Below are 20,841 nucleotides of genomic sequence, written 5' to 3' on the forward strand. Positions count from 1 at the left end.
AAAGAGACGGACGTTTTATAGACAAGCGCAGGTTTAGAAACATTAACTTAGAACACACTATAGGTAGAGAGAGTAGCTTTTAATATATATAATAACATATTTATATATATCTATAATATATATATTTTTATAAAGGTTACAGACATTAGGTGAAATCGAAAGTATTGATATGCTTCTTGCACTCTGTGTGGCAGTGTGAGGTCATTGAATGACAGCACAAAAGGCTACAGTCAAAGGATGATGGCCTCAGCTAAAAGGCCTTTCCAGACCAAAGACCTGCTGAATTCATTTTAGGATCCAGAGAGTAAAGAAGAGGTGCATTGTAAAAAATAAGTGAATATAGGAGGATTATTTAATAACCTGGTCAAAGAGCAGAAAGGCCATTTGGAAGGCTCAGTGTGAGTAAAAAAACTTTTTTTATGCGGCTCTAGAGGAAATTTATGAGAAATATGGTGTGTATTTATTGCACCGTGAGCATTTCACAGAGCAACGTTAACATTTATTTTGTTGCATTGACTCTTTATATCCACATGCAACCACAACTGTGGTTTTCCAAATGCAGAAAGGCAAAATAACAGTGGGGACTCAGCTGGAGACTGCAATTTTAGATTATAAATGAATGGTTAAGGATAGGATGTCACATCACTTATGAACATTACCTCCAGCGTAGCTTCCCTAGAAATACAAGTAAACGAGTCATTGGCATGAATATGGCATCAGAAACCGCAGAGGAAGGTGCTGTGGTATCGCTGCATGTGGTGTTTGTTCTTCATGTGGTGGCACTGAATGAATTTGGGTCAGATGTTGTGTAACATAAATTAGGAGGCAGGTGTTTTCCCCTGTTGGTGGTTTGAGGCAGAGGGCTGAGAGCTGAAAGGTCAGTCCTCAGTTCAAATCCCTTTGAGAGGAAAACAAAGCTGTGAGGGGAGAAAGGGATGAGCTGAAAGCTCAGAAAGTGCAGTCAAATATTGATTGATTGACTGATTGTTATTTAACCTGCCAAGACTCCCCCCGCACTTCATCGCCTAATCAATCAGCAGTGTTTTACCTGACTCTGTTTCTGTGAAGGTGTGCTCTCGCTGGAGAGGTATGCAGGCCTAATTGAAGCTGACATGACTGGTTTTGGAGAGTGAGCTCACGTGGGTCCTCAGCTGGTTGATAGAGGATACTACCACAGGCAGGAAGCCAATGAGAAACAATCCAGACACACACACACACACACACACACACACCTTCTGATGTAAATAGTTGCTCTGTAGCTAAAGCAACCACAAACAATTTATTACAGGGACTTTTTGGGTTGTTTGAATTTCTGCTTTTATCATAACAGCTTCTGCATTTCATTTCCTCTGAAACGACATAATCTGATTGTGACATGTGACAGGAAGATCTTAACTTTTTACTTCACAAAGGTCTCAGCACAACAACAACATATGAGACCCATCATACACCAAATGCAAGTCACATTGTATGATGAAAGAAACAGAACCCCATGAGTGAAATATGACCAATTCAGGCTGGAAATAGAGCAACTTTTTTTTTTTTTTAAAGGAATGAGCAAATTCATGTTTCACAACACCTTCGTGGGGATTTGCAGGGGGGAAGTTGCAGGGTGGGAATCATAAAAAAAAATACAACTGCAAAACTTTTGAAATCAATTGCATGTTTTTTTTGTTTGCTTGGGGTTTTTTTTTTTTTTTTTATCAATGAATGGAGTCACAGGCATGTCTGTCTAGCACAAGTAATTTCCTGAACTAGGCGGCAGTGTCCCCTGCTGGGTTATAGAGTCACTGCAGCCGAAAATAACGAGTCAGGCTGCTGTAAGTTGAATAAATATGATTTATGTGGGGAAAACACAAATCTGGGCTGCAATTTTTGGCTTATGAAGGAGGGCATGCTATAAAAACTTGGGAACCACTGTCATGATAAATGAGCCTCTGTGGCTGTTTGTGAGAGCTGTTTATTGTCTGAGGGAGATGATCTATTGGTTTGATAGCCAGCAGCGTGTTTCATCTGCTGCACCGATCATTCCACCTTGCATAACATTACAAACCTTTAAAACACAGGGTCATAGATAAGATGAAATCTGGGGCAGAGGTGAGCAGAGCAGGAACCGCACAAAAGACCAGGAGCAGATTACATCAGGGTGTTTCCGCTGATGCCTGCTGGGATTACAAAGTTATCATTTCCCACGTTCAAACAGTGTGTTGACAGAAGGAAAATTGCAATATTTATCCTGGGTCTACATGGCTGGCTTTTAGAGTTACAAAAACATTAAGGGGATATTTAGACTAAGTGGCCTGTAGACAGGGTGTACATGTGTTTATTTTCATTTTTCACTGATCCACAAAATTAAAAAAATAAAACAAAACCTGTCAACAGGAAAAGCTCGTGCCTCTGACAGAAAGAAACAACGTCTATCCAGCACTCATAACACGAGGTCTACTTTAGGTTATTTAAAAGAATAATAATAAGTTTATTTGTACTTTTCAAAACACAGTTACAAAATGCTTCACAGTCTGAATAAAAGCCACACATTCAAGATAAACATCCACATTCCACCAGACAGACACATTATCAACTTTACGATCAGACATTCATTCCAACATACACACAAATAGCGACAAACTATGGCCCAAAATAAAGGGGAAAAGATTAAGGAAAGGCTAAGCAATAAAATCAGAGCAAGGACAGCTAGGAGACCCTGGTTAGAGGATGGGAGAGGCCGGCGTTGTGCCAAAAAGTGATCGTCTGCCAAAAAATAATTCCCGGCATTTGCCAGAAAATTACTGCAGGAATTGAAACCGTTATAAAGGACTTGTTGGCCTGTAATCTGTCATCTCTCATATCGTTCATGAATAACATGAAGTCATTTTGAGCCGGAAAAACACATTCACAAGGTAAAAGCTGTTGTTGGCAAAGTGACTTTCATACATTCTTTATTTATTTATCGGGGTATAAAGTCTCAGTGACATTAAAAACGTGTTTTTCAAGCGAGATCAGGCCAAGAGGGCAGCAAAAATTGTGACAAATATAACTTCCAAGAAGGTCCCAGAAGCTCTGTCCATGAACAGCGTTTTATGTTAACATCGGGATCTTAAAGTGGATTCTGAATTTCACTGGAAGCCAGTGAACGGATGCAAGAACAGCTGTGACTATGGAGGACTGAGACGCAAGTGAAAAGTGAGTTACAATAATCAAGGCGGGAGAAAAATGTAACGTGCGCACAGTCACAGTTGAGCAGTGCACCTAATCTGTTTAATGAGTCCACACTGCAACCAAGTGCTGTCGAATTGTTACATTAGGGGGATAAACTTGGTGAAAGCAAACTAATTAAGCATTGAGAAACTCTATGGAGCCAAGGAACAAGCAGTGAGCCTTATTAGCGTCTTTCTCAATTTGGTACTCTGATTAAATGGCTCCCTTTGTTGCTGTGTAACACTTACACACAGCACTGAAAAATACAGCGAATCCAGCCCCTCAAATTCAGGTTTCCTCTTCTTATTTTACAAAATAAATCATTATTTGCTGATGTCAAAGACAAAAAACCAAAAACAAAGCATGATTAGGTCCTTGTTTTTTATTATTTTATTATTTATTGGAATGCTTTACCTCAATAACATGACAATAAGCCAGAACAGTGCAAATACTGTGTCACAGCAAACAGACTCCAGCCTACAAACATCATTCTTCCCCAACAACTTCATGTCTTATATACAACCTGGGTCATTTCATGACACTCACACAATCCGGTACCGGACACACTGTACACACCCGCCCTCATGAACGCTTAAGGCACGCACACGTACACCATTTATATTCAACACGTCACACAAATGTGCAGAACTTAAGACAGCAGTAACGTTTGACGTCTCGATGCTCGACAGCAGACTCTCAGCCGCAAACAGTGTAGAACAGGCGGCTGCAGCAAGCTCACAGACAAAAGGTTTTCTTTACATGGCCTGTGATGCTTTATAGTAGTTAGCATGATTATAGTACTTAAGCTTAACCATGTGGCTACACTTTATCCCCCCAAAAAATATTCAATAACTACACCATGTAGAGAAGTAAGTTAGGATGGCAGGGTCGGGCAAAGGTCAACCACAAACACGACGGGCCACAAGTAAAGAGGCGAGAAGTGAGGAGGAGAGATTACGGTACATCTAGGTGTAAAGCAGGGAGAGGGAGAGAGAGCCGGTCTGAGAGTCTGAGTATGAACATTTGGATAACTGCAGTATGTAGCACATCAATCAGCCTGACTCAGGAATTACTCATGATCAGAAATACTTTAAAAAGAAAAAAACAAAAGCAGGACAGCCACTGGTTTTCTCCAATCTTCTTAATTTGCTTTATAAGACAAACAAAATCAAGTATACTGTTGCAGAAAAGCAGCACATTTTATGCATATAACCTATTTTAAAGACATTCAAATAATCTGATTAATGACGTTATTCCACAAACACAATGTAAACACTACTGCTAGCTCGGACAGAAGCTTCGTACTTTAGCAGAGAGGTTGGAGGTATTTTGGAAGACCTACAGATTACCAGAGAAGTGGATCGAGCAGCATAAATCTCACTAATGAATATGTAGCAATGTGTGACATTCACTGACTGAGTAATATAACAGAGAAGCCTTTTTACATTTAAGCTGAGGCTCAGTTTCAAACGAGCATGAAGCGAACAGCAAGATGTGGCTCGAGCTGAACACTTGTGCAACACAGGAACCAGAATAATTTTAATCTGCGCGCGCACGTGTGTGTGTGTGTGTGTGTGTGTGTGTGTGTGTGTGTAGCAGTGAATTAAGCAGTGATACATTTCATAGTGATTAACAGTTTCAAACAATAGTTACACATCGAGTTCAAAAGTGAACATTAAATAAACTAAGTGCTCTCGCTTCGCAGAGTAGTTGTTTGACAAAACTATTAGAGTGATTTAATATGCTCTATGCATTGCAGTGTTACACATTAAGCAAAAAAGAGTTAGTTCTTTTAGATACTGCTCACTGGTAAACATAGTGTGCATCTCAGCGCCATCTTCTCTGCAGCAGTGGCTTTTCATCTTGTGGACTGTTGAGGGGTAACTTGATTGATTCTTTATGATTTTTGGGAGATTTAATGACATTGAAGAGATTTAAGTGTAGTAGAAATATCTTTTTATACTAAAAACTGACTAATGAAAGTTTATTAGTACCTTCAAGGGAAGGATTTGGACCCCCTCTGAGTTGGAAACCACCACTCTTTGGTGTACTGGCCACACTCATAACATTGTCCAATGTTGACTAAGGTTCTGCCAGCTTAGTGCACGATGAGCACGGACATGTGTTTGACAGAGACACTTGCCAAGGAATTGTTTTGTGGATATTAAAACATGAAGGAATAAATTAGATGGTGGTTTGTGTTCCTGCAGTACAGGTGAGGGACAAAACACTCGTTTTATCCACGGGCCGAGATTAATTTGAGTGCACGTGCCACTGCAGTCCCTCATGATCTCATTAAATCTAGTCTAAAATTAAGAGTTGCACGACCTTGGTGAATCCGTTTCACATTACTACTGCAATCACAGTGTCTACGTCGGTAATGAGGTCTCTCTCCCGCTTCACCACCTCTCCCACACCCAACCCTCTGTTCAAGAATGTGATCTCACACGCCACGTGGGCCCACTCACATCAGGTTTCTTCATCCCCCTGAGCGTGAGCCCTTCCTCCTTCAGGTACCAGGGGCATGTCTCAGCCACTGCAGCAGCAGCAGATGAGACATGCCTCTGGAGAAGTGTGCTTCGTGGCCGTAGCCCTCAAACCAGCGATGCTCGTCTCTCCTCTGGCGTCTCCTCAAGAATCTGCAGCAGCAGGTCACTGAGGGGCTTGGCCACAGAGTCGTAACCTGCTGAAGTAAGATGAAGGAAGTCAAACATGTCCTGAGTGCTGATGGTTCCATCGGAGTGGACGAACTCCCTGCTCACATCCAAGAGCTGAGCCTGGCTCAGCCGCGGCAGCCAGGAGCGCAGGTGAGCGTTAACAGCAGCGTTCTTCTCCCTGAGTGGGTTGGGTCGTTCCCCTCGAGGCAACAAACCCTGAGGACCACAGAAACAGCGCCAACTCATTTATTGAGATTATTATATTAAAGGAGACATATCATGCTCATTTCAAGCGCCATATTTTTATTCTTGGACTCTACAAGACAAGCTCTACATGATTCACTGTTCAAAACACTCCTTAAGCACCTCTGAAAAAGCTGTTTTAGCTTCCTTCTCTCTTTTTAAGCCAAATATCTCCTGATGGATGCCTCTGAAACAAGATTTGAATAGCAGATGGTGGGAGTTCTGTGCTCAGCCAGAGTTATAACCATGTTCTTACTGACTTAACACCAATCCAACAGGAGAAAAAAACTGAGCTCTGAGCTCACATCGATGACTTGTACATGAGTAAAAGACATGTACTTTATTAGCTACACATGTTCAACCAATCTGTATGCAGACAACTTTCTGTTACCACAAACTAACATCAAACTGTGTGTCCACAATTATAGGAAACTAACTTTCCTCTGTCTGTTGGTTATATTGTGGCATCAACTCCTCAGTCATTTTATTGAAGTCACCTGAAATCGTATTCAAGTTGTGTGCGTATCACCACCTTAAAGAGCCTTTATGTTAGGAACTTTAACAGGAGCGCTTTATGTTATTGCTCAGGAAAAAATGTCAATATAATTAAAAGTTCTAGTTCAAAATATGAGTTTAAGACAAACAAGCAAAATAAGATGTAACATATGACTAAACTTACCAGGACAACTATCTTTGCCTTGGGGAGGCGGGTAGTGAGCAGTTCTGCAATGGCAAGAATTCCTCCTGCAACCTGCTCTGCTGTGTGCTCATAATTGTTGGTTCCTACCCACAACACCACCACCTGGACAAGAGGACAGACAATTTATTCACTTCTGCTAAACACGTTCAACCCTGCAGATTTTATATCAAAGCGAATGACATAACATATGAGATACGACATCATTAATCAACATTTTGTTTTTTTAGAGCAATTAAGCCGAATGGATGAATATCAAGTTTAACAAAGATGTTAAACAGCATTGACTTCTGCCGAGGTCAGTACTGAAACTTGCACTTATAAAGAAAGAGCTCAAGATCTACATTAAAAAAATCCACCTGTCAACAAAGTTTCATAGACTTTCAACACAGATACAGGCTGTTGCCACTTCAGTGTTCTCCAAACACTGTCACTAAACTCAAGACACAGAGGTCAGAGTATGTGAGATGTGAAACTGTGGACGCATTATACTGTCCTCATCTGCCTTTCTGTTAGCGGGCTCGTCTCACCTTGGGGCGAATGTTCTCCAGCTCTCCATTCTGCAGCCTCCACAGTACGTTACAGGTGGTGTCCCCTCCAACGCCAAAGTTGAGCGCGTGAAGAGGGGAGAACAACTCCCTCCACACCTTTGGACAGAAAACCACGAATCTGCATTTGAGTCAGGTCGATTATGATAACTAGTGCGTCATCAACAAACATCAACAGTGAGCAAAGACAAACGTATGACTTTTATTTGCTGTCTTTATTGTGCAATTCAAGACACATGAATCACATCCAGATGTGTCCTGTTTAATTTAACAATGTTTTCTAAGACTTTACTCTGACCTCATACTGATGCATTAGTTGTACCATGGAATCCCCCACAAAGAGCACATCTGGCTCAGCATCCTTGCACTCCTGTACAAACCTTGAATGCTGTAAAAACACAAGAGAGCTGGTGATATAGTGCATGACAGACCAGATAAATACAAGAACATCTTCAATTTATTAAAAATAAACCCCTCTCTGCTTGATTCTGAGAACTTGCCCACTGATGTAAAACTTTGCATTTTGACTCTCTAAATCTGAGCGGTATGATAACACTCATGAGCCATCAGAGTCAAATTAAAAACCCTCAAGCTTGTTATAGGTGAGATGCATCTGGTGCCCCATCTGATAGAGAGCTCCGAGTAAAGCAGACTGTCTCAGTGACCGCCCTATTAGCTTTGGTAGGATTAACTTTGTGCAGACTTTCTAGAAAGATCCACTAAACAAGCCAAACAAGGTGATGCACTGAAACAAACAAAGTCTTCTCAGTGACTAAAAATTGTGAGCACATGGTTGACATTTATTTAGTGGCCTTTTCTTTGAGTCAGATCATGAGCCTATAACTAATATAATAAATATTATCAACATTATCATCCATTCTTATTCAGACACTAATATTATTAAGAAGATCAAAACATCAACTGACAACACTAACTGGCTTCACAGGATTGCAGCACAGTCATAAACATCTGTGTTTAAGAATTAGAAATAAAAACATAATCTAAGACTAAGGTCACCAAATCGAAGCGATGTCTTATGGTGGTGCATCGAATAACATGAGAAATGTATATTACACTAAGCTTTAGTTTACTTTGCAAGAGTTCTCAGCAATAAAAGTCTCACAGCACCAGCCTCCTCTCCATCGTAAGAACTCCAAACGTCACACAGAAACTCCTGATGGGGACAGCGTGCAAAATTTAGAAGACTCCTACTTATCAAAACCACACATAGGTGCAGATCCAAAGTGCCATCCCATCTGGATTGAATTATACAACTGGTTTTATTTAAACACCGACTTAATACTAACAATTACCATGGAAACACATAAGGGAACTATCTTTGATAAATAATGCACATCATTCAGACCGCCTCCATACATGAGAAGGATATGAGGTATTCATGATAATACAGAGTGAATGTTTACAACACTAACAATACCTGTGACAGCCACCGTCCATCTCCTTGAACATCTTCTACTGGCTGAGGGACTGCAGCTGGGTTCACGTCATCCCCACTCATCCTGAAAGAGATCCTAGCGCTTATTTACACAGGCAATAAACATGGTGCGACCTACAGGAGGGGGAAGGACGTCATGCTGATGCAGGGCACAGAGGAAAGCATCTGCACCACCTAGCAGAAAGCAGCGGGGTGATGCAGCGGCTTAACGTTTCGGGAGCAGACAGACTGGCCTAATGCGGATTGCAGGCCACTCTCGCTCTCAGTGCGGGTGTTTAGAGATCACAGAGCAGATCGCATTAACTCCGCTAGGCTACTGTTTATCTGACGTTAGCTTGTTAGCTGCTTGCTAATGACTGGAGACTGTTGTGGCTGCATCTCTGATACACGTCTGTCGTGCTCGTCGTTAATTAGAAAATAAACATATAAAAACATGTTTTTTAAATGAAATTACTTATTTATTTACAAGACAAACTACCTGGCAGGGTGTCACTTGTCGGCTCTCCTGGTTGACCCTTAACTTTTTATTCCCCGGCTTCGCTGCACCGCTGTCAGGGAGTCGACGCGTATGATGCTCGCTAGCAAGTGTTAGCAGCCTCGAGCTAGATGAGACAACAAAAGGTGTGTCAGAGGGAAAGCACAGAGATCGTTCCAGTGGCAAGAGTGCCCGCTCGACACCACCAGCCGTAACACCGATGGAAGGAAGAGTGGATTCTTCCGAGCTCAAAGTCTTATCGGTGCTATCATGCACCTGACCTAAACCCGGGCACAGCTACCTTCTGTAATCTGCGGAGGTCGCTGACACCAAAACACAGCACCGAGGGGAGGTTTTTCCTCAGGAGAAACCGCAGGGCAAAAACACACCACCGCAACAGCTGATCCCGCGAGGAATCATGGGTAGGTGGTCGCGTGTTTGAACAACTTCGCATTTTTCTTCCAGTGCAGACAATGAAATTATATCTAATAGTTTAACGGTGATAGTTAGTGTAAGGCCAGCCATGAAGACATACTCCTATGTCTGAGTATGTCGTGCAGTTTAGTTTTCAGAGTGCGACGGTGATCTCTCATTGATCCCAGCCCGGCGTCAGCTGACCGCAATGCATCACGGTCACGTTAGAGCAAATGCTGCATTCTAGTACTGTGGAAAACACAGGAAATAAAACATTCCTGCTCTCTGGCCGTAGGTCTACATTTGGCGGAAATATGCTTTACATCAGTAATGTCAAACCACCACTAGCCCACCAGTGACCACCACCACATACACCCCGCTTTGATCTTAAGTGGGACAAACAGTGAACCCCCACCCCTTTCTGTTAGTGTAAGTAAGTTTACCTGTACTCTGAGTACCTAAAGTATCTTAATATATGAAAAAGAAGTGCAATTTCAATAGTATGTTGAATTTTTTTCTAGATAATATAGAAATCCTACTGTAGTAAATAAAAGACATCTGTCAGCAAGACTTTTTGGGCTTAAATATTAGCAAAAAGAAATTTGTAAAATTACTTAAAAAAACAAACAAACTGGTAGCTCACCGCCCAGGCTGTCGTGTAACTATAAAACATGAAGTTTAAAACAAACAATAACCCCCCCCCCAAGAGATTTCTATATCAGCTAATGAAAAAACAAGAACTATAATAAAAAACAGTTAATCTTTATCTACCTTTCACATTTTCCAAAAATAGAAAATTAGGAATAAAAAATAAAAGACAAGACTAAGACTGTGCAAAAGAGAATTCTACCACAAATGAGTACAAAACATTTTAATAAATGTCATTAATGAATCTAAGAAACAGCCGCAAGAAGGTTTGATACAGAAATATCTGTGTAATCCTATGTTCTGACAGGTGTGTTCACCTGTCACTAAAAAGGAGAGCTGTACAGTTGTTTAGACTAGGAGTGATTTCTTGAAGTGTTCAGCGCGGCTGAATGAGTCTGAGGGAGAGTGGGCTCTGCAGTCTCTTTAGTGTGTGGCTAATGGAGCGGGAGCAATGGCTGTGCATGATGATCAGTTTGTTCAGTGACCTCCTGTCCCTCACTGACTCAAACACCTCCAGTTTCCGACTAAACAAACCGAGCCTCAGTCATTGTTAATGCAGATTTTCTTTTTTCAGTGTAAGCATTCTTCGTGACTCCTGAAGAGCCTGTGGCTTTTTCAGTAGCAGAAATTATCTTTATAATAGCCTTTCTTTGTTCCTGGGAAACTTTGAGGTTGCTTTTGTTTGGCTGACTTTTACATTTTACAAACTGGCAGATAAGACATGCTAAAAATATATCCTGGGACATTTATTTAAACAGAAATTGTCTTTACTTTGATTTCACATATGACATGATTTACCATCACTAAAACCTCTTTAAATTCTTTTAGTTCTTCCTTTATTTTCTCCTGTTTGTATTATGTTTCTATAATGCCTTTTCCCTCTTAATCCTTACATTGCCCAGCAAAATGCCCAGCGGTGTTTGTTAACCAACTGAAACAGTCCACTGCTTTTCTGCGTGTGTAGACGTGCCCTGAAAGCTCAATGAAAGGTTTGAAAGAAGTGTCGCTACTCTAAATAACTCACACCAAAATGAACCACCAGATGGAGCCTCTACACATCTCTGCTTAAGTTTTCAGTAGATCAAACCAAGCCACCCATACCAGCTAAAATACCCCGCACAGTACAACTGAGCCATGCCAGATCTCCAGGATTTATGTTTTCCATTTCATTTATCACTCATATTGTCAGATGCTATTTTTTATACAATACGTTTATCTCCTAAAACATAACTGGAAGACCTCTGAAAGTAAATAAACCATTATGAATTTCCCTCAATGTCAGAACTTTTTAATTTATTGTTTTGTCATTTTTTAAATCAAGAATAGCTAAACATCAATTAAACTCAAATGAACAGTACCTATCATCGGATTAGCTTTGTAAGTATTTGTTTGTTTGTGAAGACAAATCCTGAAGGATATCAAATTTATCAGTAAATAGATAAAGCCTCAAAATGAGGTTTTTACAAACACTGACATCCTCTTTACAGATTTACTGATACATTTGGTATCTCAGACCATAATTTGTAAAGCTATAGTGAATGTCTTACTTGGATTTGGTGTGTAGACCACAGGTCCACTGCAACATGCGCATTACATTGGGTGGAGGAAGACAGACTCAGTTGTGATGACATTAGTTGCCTGGTCAGACCTAATTGGAGAGCTTCTGATTCTGCTGTACATTGTATTATATTATAAAGTTATATACTCATCTAAGCATGTATTAGCATAACTACATTTTTAAGACAAGACTAGGACATAGACTGTATGTAGAATTAGAATTAGAATTCAACTTTATTGTCATTGCACATGTCACAGGTACAGGGCAACGAAATGCAGTTTGCATCCATCCAGAAGTGCTTTAGCCGTGATATAGATATATTACAATATATATTAGCAATAATATAGATGTGTAAGTAAAAGCTGGATGTGTAAGTAAAAGCTGGATGTAGCTACTGTGTATGGTGTCTAGAGAAGGAGCGAAAGTATGATGATAGCCTGTGTAATATAATATCTCTCAGTATTCATTTTGACAGCAAATCTTGGTATTATGGTGTAAAAATGTAAATGTGTCTATCTAACCTTAATTGCACAAAGAGGTAACTTCTGATTGGACCACTTCCAAACTTGTAACCATTTTCTTTGGATTTCAGTTAGTTCAGATTGGACCCTGCCTCTTGCCCTATAATAGCTGGGATATTATAGGACAAGAGCCCCTCCACGCAAAGTGCTGTAATGCTGATACCTCTTCCTTTCCAACTCTGGGTGCTGGGATTAATTTTCAGATAGTTTTTGACTGACTGGAGGAAGCAGTTTGTCTTCAGGGCGTTTTTTGTTGTCTTATTTACTGTTTTCTATAGCGGGTTGGTAAGTTTTAGGTGTCTGACGCATTTAGCTGTGTAAATAACTGGATGTGCTCTTAGAAAAAGGTGCAGCTGTCTGGAGTAAAAAGAAGGCAGGGTTTTAAATGTGTCAAGTTTCGACTCAGCGGCTGTGAAATTGCATGGGCATGTGTTATGCAATAGGCAAAACTCCGCCTACAGGTGCGCTGAGGTTTTCACTGTCCAACAAAACAGCTCGGTCCTCTGGCAGCGATAGTCGCGATCTGGACTCTAATAAACTTTCATGAAGGGATTTATACAGAGGAATTAATCAGGTGGAGTTAAGGTAGCATAAATGTTTGATCGTATGTGTCGGATATTACCTCTGCTCCTGCTGGGAGGATTCTTCCTGACAGGTGAGTTTTAGGAACTTCCGGGAGGCACATCGCATTATTAACGTGGTTCACAAACAAGACAACCGTGTTTAATAAAACGAAACACAACAAATCAAGTTCGGAAACTTATTTGGCCTCTGAGCTGTAAAGCCTGTGTTATTCTTTGGGCGTTCACGGTGTAGTACAGAGTATAAAGTACACTTACGTGTACTGCGACCAGTTTCTGCCGCCTGTAGCAGGCGTTGATAAGACTGTGTTTGGATTTGAAGCCATGGATTATTTCTTTGTATTAGGTCAGTTAAAAGTATAATCTATCACTTTATTAGGTACACCTGTTCAGCAGCTTGCTAACGCAAATATCGTGTCAATCATATGGCAGCAGATTAAAGCAATTAAACTAAAAAACGGGAAGAAACGTGACCGTGAAAGTGGCATTTTTGAAATGCTTAGACCAGACAGGCTGGTCTATCTCAGAAACTGCATTGGTCTGAAAAAGAAGGCATATCTAATATCCGTCAGAGGAGAATAATGGGCCACTACCTTAAGTTTATATGAAGGCAACAGTAACTTAAAATAACCACTTGTTACAACCAAGCTGTGCAGAAGAGCATCTCTGAATGCACAACACATCAAACCTTGAAGCAGATGGGCAGCAGCAGCAGAATACCACACTGTGTGACACTCCTGTCAGCTAAGATCAGTAAACTGAGGCTACAAGTTGCACAGCCTCACTAAAATGGGACAACAAAATACAGACGGGTATGATGAGCCTCGATTTCTGCTGTGACCATTCAGATGGTATTCGACTTAAACAACATGAAAGCATGGATCCGTTCTGCTTTTTATCAGTGATTCAGCCTTGTGGTGGTTTAATGGTATGAAAGAAAGAATTTCTTTGCGCACTTTTGGCCCCTTAGTACTAACGGAGCGTCGTTTAAACACCACAGTATTGTTGGTGACCATGTTCATCCCTTTATATGACCACAGCACTCATCTCCTGATGGCTGCTTCTCAAACTGATCTCAAACTGTTTTCTTGAAAATAACAATTCACTAGCTAGGACCACATCCCCACTTTAGGTTTCACAGCATTTCTAGCAGATAATGGCAGATGGCTTGAGCATAAATTGAGGCTGTGGTTTGGGGAAAGCCTGAGAGTTGACTGGCAGCGACTCTCAGGCCAGGCAAATCCCGGTGTACCAATGAGAAGTGAATGAATTGAAAAAGGAAGGGATGGAGGGGGGGTGGGGCACGAAAATGTACAGCTTGTAGTGCCGGGAGGGTCGAACTACAATGAGTTCACTGTACCTAACAGCCTCCACAGTCACTAAATCTGAATCCATCTTTGGGATGTGCTGGAAGAGGAGATCATCACGCATATGCAGCTGACAAATCTGCAGCAACTGTGCGATGCTGTCGTGTCAATATGGACCAAAATCTCTGAGATTGTAGAATCTATGCAGCAAAGAATAAACACAGCTGTGAAGGCAAAAGGGGGTCCAGCAAGGTACACCTTAGTATTAGTAAGCTGTACCTGATGAAGTGCCCAGTGGCTATATATGCCCACACATACCATTACTATCCACAATTCATGCCTTAATCCATGCAAGTAATTTCATTACTATTTATTTGTTAAAGAAGGAAGAGTAACAGTCTCCAAACAAGCTGTCAGCAGTGTTCTTATGTTTGTGTATTTTTCTGTTGTTAGTTGAGGTATAAAATACAATAGTTAAACTTTTTTGTGGATATTTAAAAAAGAAAAATCAACATGCCGTACATGCAATGTGTCGGTTTGACTGTAGACATTTGAGAATTACTATTTAAAGGCTTCAGCAACAGCTGTAATTTTTACAATCGAAAGCCAAACACTGTGAAAAAGCTTCTTGTATAAGAACAGTTTATATAAAAGAAGAAGTCAGAGCCCCAACTTTCTATATAAAATGACATAATATATTTTAAAAATAAATATATAAATATGTATACATAGCTGCAGCTGTCTGCAATACAAAGACTTTGTGCAAAAGACTATAAAAACGATATTTAATTTATTCTGGAAGAAGTTCAAACATATACATTCAAATTAAGTACAGCATGTTTGTGCTGCTCATGATGGATGCCAAACCTTCATATTGCATAGTGTGTGTGTGTGTGTGTGTGTGTGTGTGTCTCTCAGCATTAGCAACATTTTGTATGTATTTTGCTGGGATTTGCTCACCTTAATGTTGAATACTCACCTCAACAGCAAAATATGTCTGGGACCAACATTTACCTTTATTGTGGCTTCCTTTTGTTTCACTGTGTTTCTCTGCATGTTGTCTGACTGTTTTTAAGAATGCCAGTCACTCATCTTCCTTTTCGCATGTCATTCTGAGCAACTGACGCCAAAATCCAGTTGAACCAGCTGCTGTTGGCATTTTCTTCTGTGTTTCGAATGTAAATCTAAGCCATACATGGATTTTGCATTCTTGTTTAACTAACGTGTGATATGTGAGCTGGACAGTGTTTGATCATACAAAGTCATCTCTATATCTGACATGTGAGCAGGAATCTATTCAACATTTTAGAAAACATCTTTAGTATTAATTTAAAAAAATCCAGGTTTGCTGTGGGATTCTTACTTTTAAACAGGAAACTTGCACTAACCTCTGACTGCAGGGTTGTCTGATGTGTGATCCCAATACTTTTTTTTCCAATTAGTTTTCATTTTTTCTCTTTAAGTCAGCTTAGTTTCAGTAAGTTGCGCAGAGATGCAAAGAAATCCTGTGTCTTACTGGTGCTGGAAGTCTCTGAAACTTCCATTTTTCATCTGCACCATATCACTAAAATCTGAAACATCCTAATGTGTTTATTACTTCCAGGCTGGACTATTGTAATTCATTATCATCAGGTTGTTCTAAAAGTTCCCTAAAAGGGCTCCAATTAGCAGATCTTGAGGTAGATTAACACTAACCTCATAGTAGGTGTGCAAGTACAGATGTTGTTAAATTACAATTTGCTGTGTTCGTTGTTGTACTGGCAGACATGTAAAACCACAGTCAGGTCACATAGGTTCAAGCAGTGCCTGTGGAATAGATCGTCATGTCGTTGCCATAAGAAAGTAACAAACTCACATTTTATATTGAAAGGCAGTAAAGTTCTGAGGCACATGACATGGTGTGTCAAGGACATTCCTGCGGTTAATGAAATGGGCAGTTTGAACTACTAACTTGAATCTTGATTGTTCTCATTTGGTCGTGTTTATTTCAGGTGTGCGGGATGTTACTGGGATCGAAATTAGAACGGAGAAGGAAATGGAAGCAGTCAACGGGACGGATGTGAAACTAAGCTGCACCTTCAGTAGTACTCATCCGGTGACTCCACATTCTGTCACAGTATCCTGGAACTTCCAACCCCTGAATTCAAAACCTGGCGAGTCTGTGAGTATAAAATAGATTTTTTAAAATGTAATGAAATTCAGTCCATAAGACTTTCAAATAATACCTAATTTCTTCCTCTCAATTTCAGTCTTGTATTAGCTTCTAGTTTTATATGCTTAGAGTTTCCAGTGTGTGTTAATATTTTCTATTTCTGCACTTCCTTTTCTTTTGTCATTTTCTGTAATGTATGTGGCAGCTGTTTTACTACCAGGATGAAACGCCTCACCCTCCAACGTCTCCGCAGTTCAAAGGGCACGTATTGTGGTCGGGAGATATCATGAGAAAAGATGCTTCCATCACTCTCAAGAACGTGAATCCAACTTTTAATGGCACCTACAGCTGCCACGTGAGAAACCTTCCAGATGTTCTAGGCAATATTGGAGAGATCAACCTCAGAGTGGTCAACAAAGGTTAGACTATTGGACCTCAATACCAAAAATAACACCTCGTGGATTGAATTATATAATTTATGATTTGCTACACAGTTTATCTGCTAAACAATCTGCTAAACTGCTAAAAACAAATAAAGGAAGACTTTGAAAACATCAGGTCACAATGATCGAAAAAGTCATGCTCGATATCTTTTCTGATCTGGACTGGATGATGTGCTAGGAGCGAAAAGATCCTGCATCGTTTCATGGAAATTAAAATGATTAATCCACAGAGGGCTGAATTCAAAGACAGAAAAATACAGCAGGCTGGTCCATTTGGCCAAAATTTCATTGCAGTAACTTCAAACGATGGTCAGTAGTTTGTAGGGCACTTGTGACATTTGTATGTGTATATATTAGAATAAGTCTTTTAAAGACTGATGCGTTGCATATATGACGACTCTGTTACTTTTGAGAGTAAAAGTTTGACTCATTCATCGCATCGTTATCAGAAGCACTACAGCGAGTAAAAAGAAACACTTAAAATAAATAGAGAACATTTTAGTATGTGCCATGTGATTGAATGAAGCAGGACAGTGTGATTAACCACTGGATCGCTCATTCATCTTTACTTTGTTGTCTTCATTCTTGCTCCTAGTGTCCCTCTCTGAGATAAGTTTCCTGGCGATCGTAGTTGGAGGTGCCTGTGGTGTAATCCTGCTCATTCTCACTATCTTTGTGGCAGTGAAGTTCTACAAGAAAAGGAGGAGGGAAAATGACATTGAGCTGCACGAGCACGATTTCAAAGACTCAACTGTGTGGTGAGGGCCAGAGAACTCTGTCTTTGGGGACTGGTGTGGACTCTGGTTGGCTGTTGGGTTGATTTTGCTGGAGGAGATGACTAATAAGGATAAGGGCATCTTCTTCTATGTTTTTCCTCTGTCGTTAACATCTTGAATATTAATGTATTTTTTTTTTTTATTCAGTTATTTCAGTATTAGAGCTCAAACACCCGTTCCAGTCTGTACACTTTTGTATGTGTGTATATACTATTGAGACTTTTTTTTTACAAAGTTGGTCCTGATTGTGACTACTGAATACTTTGTAACAGAATTTTTTAAATGTCGGTTATGAATTGTAATCATGGTTGGTTTTTATAATGGTGGTTATTAATACTTGTTCACAGCAGCAGTTCTAACTGAATGAGTGAAGCTGTTTTTCTGTATAATCTTTAGCATTTTACCATTTAGTTAGCATCTTTCAATCACAGCTTATTTTATTGTAAATTTTATAGATGTAAATTTTAACTAGAGCAGCTTTTTGAGGTAATTGTACACAGTCTTCAACATAAAGAAAATCTGATACTGCTGCAGTGAACTGAGTTAAATGCGCTCTGCTGTCTGCTGCTAATGGGTTACGTTACAGCTTTGGCAGATAAAAGCTGTCTGGGCAAAATCTTCTGGGTGTCTCCTTTTCTGTATATTTTTTTTGCTGAGGTAAACCAGTGTCTTTTGTATATTTGCTTCCCTTTTGATTGAAGCCAGTATCCCACAAATAGTTCTTCTCATTGCATCTGTGTTTGTGTGTGACTGTTTGGTGGGGGTGCTTCAGCAAACCCGAGGAGGCAGTGCATCTGACAGGGTTGAAGGAGAAAAAAGAGGTTAGTTCAGACGACGAAGAGTCTGAGCCCAGCAGTGGAGATGATGACGACGACGACGACGATGATGACGACGACGATGATGATTAGATAGATGCATTTTTCTTGAGTAGCCTTTTCATTGTTCATTCACACAACTTTGTTGGGCTGATCATGTGGATGTGATGCATTCAGAAAGTTTTGTGACCGCCAATAAAAAGCAAAAACTTTTTCTGAAGGACTCTCTCCGTGCACCTCTGGACCCCCCCCCCATTGAAGTGTACAGCGGGCAAATCAGGTAAAGCTCATCTGTACAGTCATGAAAATGTTGTGAGCTCCCACTTTGTAATTTATTCTGCTTTTTCATATTACGGCATACTGCACATTACAGTAAATGATAAAGTAGTTCCCAATCAGTTTTGTGCAAATATAGCATTGTGCTTCCAAATATCTGCCCACTTCTTAAAAAACAAACAAAGTTGTGATATTGTAAAACGTGAGTAAAAACTGAGAAAAGCAGTGATTTGCAAATAAGTTAAAGCTTTTATTTATTTGGAAAAAAAATCCAAAACAAGGAAACGTTGACTTGTTGACAATGCTGGTTTGTTTTTAAGACTCTTTCATACAGCTTCTTCTTTTTTTTCCTTTTTCTTTCTTCTTTTCTTTCTTTCTTTTTTTTGCCTCAAAGCACTTCCATGTTTTATACTGTCTGTGGATAAACTGAGCTTTTTTTTTCTTCCTTGCCAAAAAGCTTGCATTTGCAGACAGCAAATCTCGACCAATGACATTTCAGCTGAGAAAATCAAGCGTGTTAAGCTCCTAGCCTTAAACAGAAATCATGTGCAGGTTACAACAGTTGGCTAAGCTCACTCCTTTTTAACTATTACAAATTATTTCCACTTCCCAATGTGATGCACCAACCAAAGCTGACTGATTCCAGCTTTTTCTGCACGAATAAAGAACTTACACAACTATTTCAGTACTCCACATACATACTCCAGTATACAGGCACCGATGTCTGAAATGTGTTGAGTTGTCATTTCATTTTTTAATAACTGGGACAAATAAATGCCAGACTTGTTCATTGTACTGTTTATGATCGCTATGTTGCTTTGTTGTTTGTGTAATCTCATTGGGGATTTCTACTCAAAAACTGGACATGTATTGCCCTTCTGGGGTGTCCATGAATGTTTACTGTTAAATAATTGAACTGTAGATGTGTAAAGCGTAGGCCCTAGTAAAATGTTTCATTGCTAACACTTCCCCTTTGCCAGTGTAGAAAGTGCTTATCTGTGCTGCTGCCACAAAAATGTGTGTCTGCATAGATTTCTTTCTGAAAGTTCACCAACAGGTTTATGAGCAATGACTGCTGTTAACTTCACGGACAACTAGCAAGTTTGTGTTCTGTTTTTTGTATAAAAAGTGTAAAATAAAATTTTCTGTTCAGCGACTTTTGAATGAAGTTTTGTTTTGTTTTAATCATAGAAGGGATCAGTGTGTGTACAGAGAGGCTCGATATTAACAGCTCAGTAGCGTGGGAGAGAATGCAACATACCAACTGCCAGCCACTCCTCAGTGTGTGTGTCCACATGACACTGAGTTACTGTAAGTCACTCTGCCCTAAAACAGTTGATTGCAGCTTACAGTTTGTGCTGGAAAGTCACTTTGATGTTTTCTGTGTCTTCAAATAATTTGAAACACTCTCACTGGGACAGTTATTGAAAGGATATTGGTGACTTTACTTTGACACTGCTCACAGAGAGCATAAATTCACAAAAACATCAAACAGACGTGGAACACATCACTGGTAACTTGAATGCTCATTTTTTTATATTCCTGAAATTGAATTACGTTGTCCATTTGTTACCTGTTCTGTTCATATCTGTCCTACGATAAACCTAACTCGAGTTGCTGGAACAATATTAGTTACTAAGGCGGGGTGGAAAGACTGGGACATGCAGGAACTTGCCTGGAATTGTCCAAGCTTGTCAAAAAACCCCATCTGTCTCCCTACCGATTCATTTTTTCATTTTATATTGTGCGGTGTATTTGTTATCATTGAAAACAACTCGCTGAACCACTTTACTTTATTCTTTGTCATTAGATCCGTGTAAGTGTACCATATTTGACAATCACAGAACCACATAAAATTGCTGTGCTGTTTTTGCTGTGAGAGATTAACTTACCTCTCATTAAAAAAATAATGTTTTGGTGTGATATGACAGTTTAGTGGCTAAGTTGGGTATCAAACGGGTGCAAATGTTTTGAACTCTAGTTGGATTCTCTGCTGGGTAAATAGTTCCCGTCTTTTCCCACTGCCGACGTCAGATAAAGTCATTGTGGCCAAACATATCGAGACTGGTCTTGTTT

General features: G+C 40.0%; 2 protein-coding genes across 4 annotated transcripts; one reads left to right on the top strand and one right to left on the bottom strand.

Annotated features, from left to right (window-relative positions):
• Positions 1–3,565: 3,565 nt before the first annotated feature.
• Positions 3,566–9,718, bottom strand: pafah1b2 (platelet-activating factor acetylhydrolase 1b, catalytic subunit 2). 2 transcript variants are annotated; one of them, XM_003456858.5, is made up of 7 exons: positions 9,576–9,718; positions 9,278–9,401; positions 8,782–8,863; positions 7,642–7,731; positions 7,326–7,442; positions 6,778–6,900; positions 3,566–6,071 (listed from the first exon to the last, which is right to left on the bottom strand). In XM_003456858.5, exons 3-7 carry the CDS (start codon positions 8,860–8,862, stop codon positions 5,793–5,795), a joined length of 690 nt encoding a protein of 229 aa, XP_003456906.1. In that variant the 5' UTR covers position 8,863; positions 9,278–9,401; positions 9,576–9,718; the 3' UTR covers positions 3,566–5,792. The 2 variants fall into 2 exon arrangements, with proteins under 2 accessions (XP_003456906.1, XP_025766834.1); XM_025911049.1 differs by lacking the exon at positions 9,576–9,718 and having other exon boundaries at positions 9,258–9,426.
• On the top strand, positions 9,567–19,922 carry mpzl2b (myelin protein zero-like 2b). Of its 2 annotated transcripts, none has more exons than XM_025911046.1 (5): positions 9,567–9,696; positions 16,295–16,464; positions 16,661–16,874; positions 17,494–17,656; positions 18,447–19,921. In XM_025911046.1, the coding sequence occupies exons 1-5, from the start codon at positions 9,693–9,695 to the stop codon at positions 18,580–18,582; spliced, it is 687 nt and encodes a 228-aa protein (XP_025766831.1). In that variant the 5' UTR covers positions 9,567–9,692; the 3' UTR covers positions 18,583–19,921. The 2 variants fall into 2 exon arrangements, with proteins under 2 accessions (XP_025766831.1, XP_005472053.1); XM_005471996.4 differs by lacking the exon at positions 9,567–9,696 and adding an exon at positions 12,855–13,070 and having other exon boundaries at positions 18,447–19,922.
• The last annotated feature ends 919 nt before the right edge of the window (positions 19,923–20,841 follow it).

The sequence above is a fragment of the Oreochromis niloticus genome, linkage group LG10, assembly GCF_001858045.2.
Source record: "Oreochromis niloticus isolate F11D_XX linkage group LG10, O_niloticus_UMD_NMBU, whole genome shotgun sequence".
NCBI lineage: Eukaryota > Metazoa > Chordata > Actinopteri > Cichliformes > Cichlidae > Oreochromis > Oreochromis niloticus.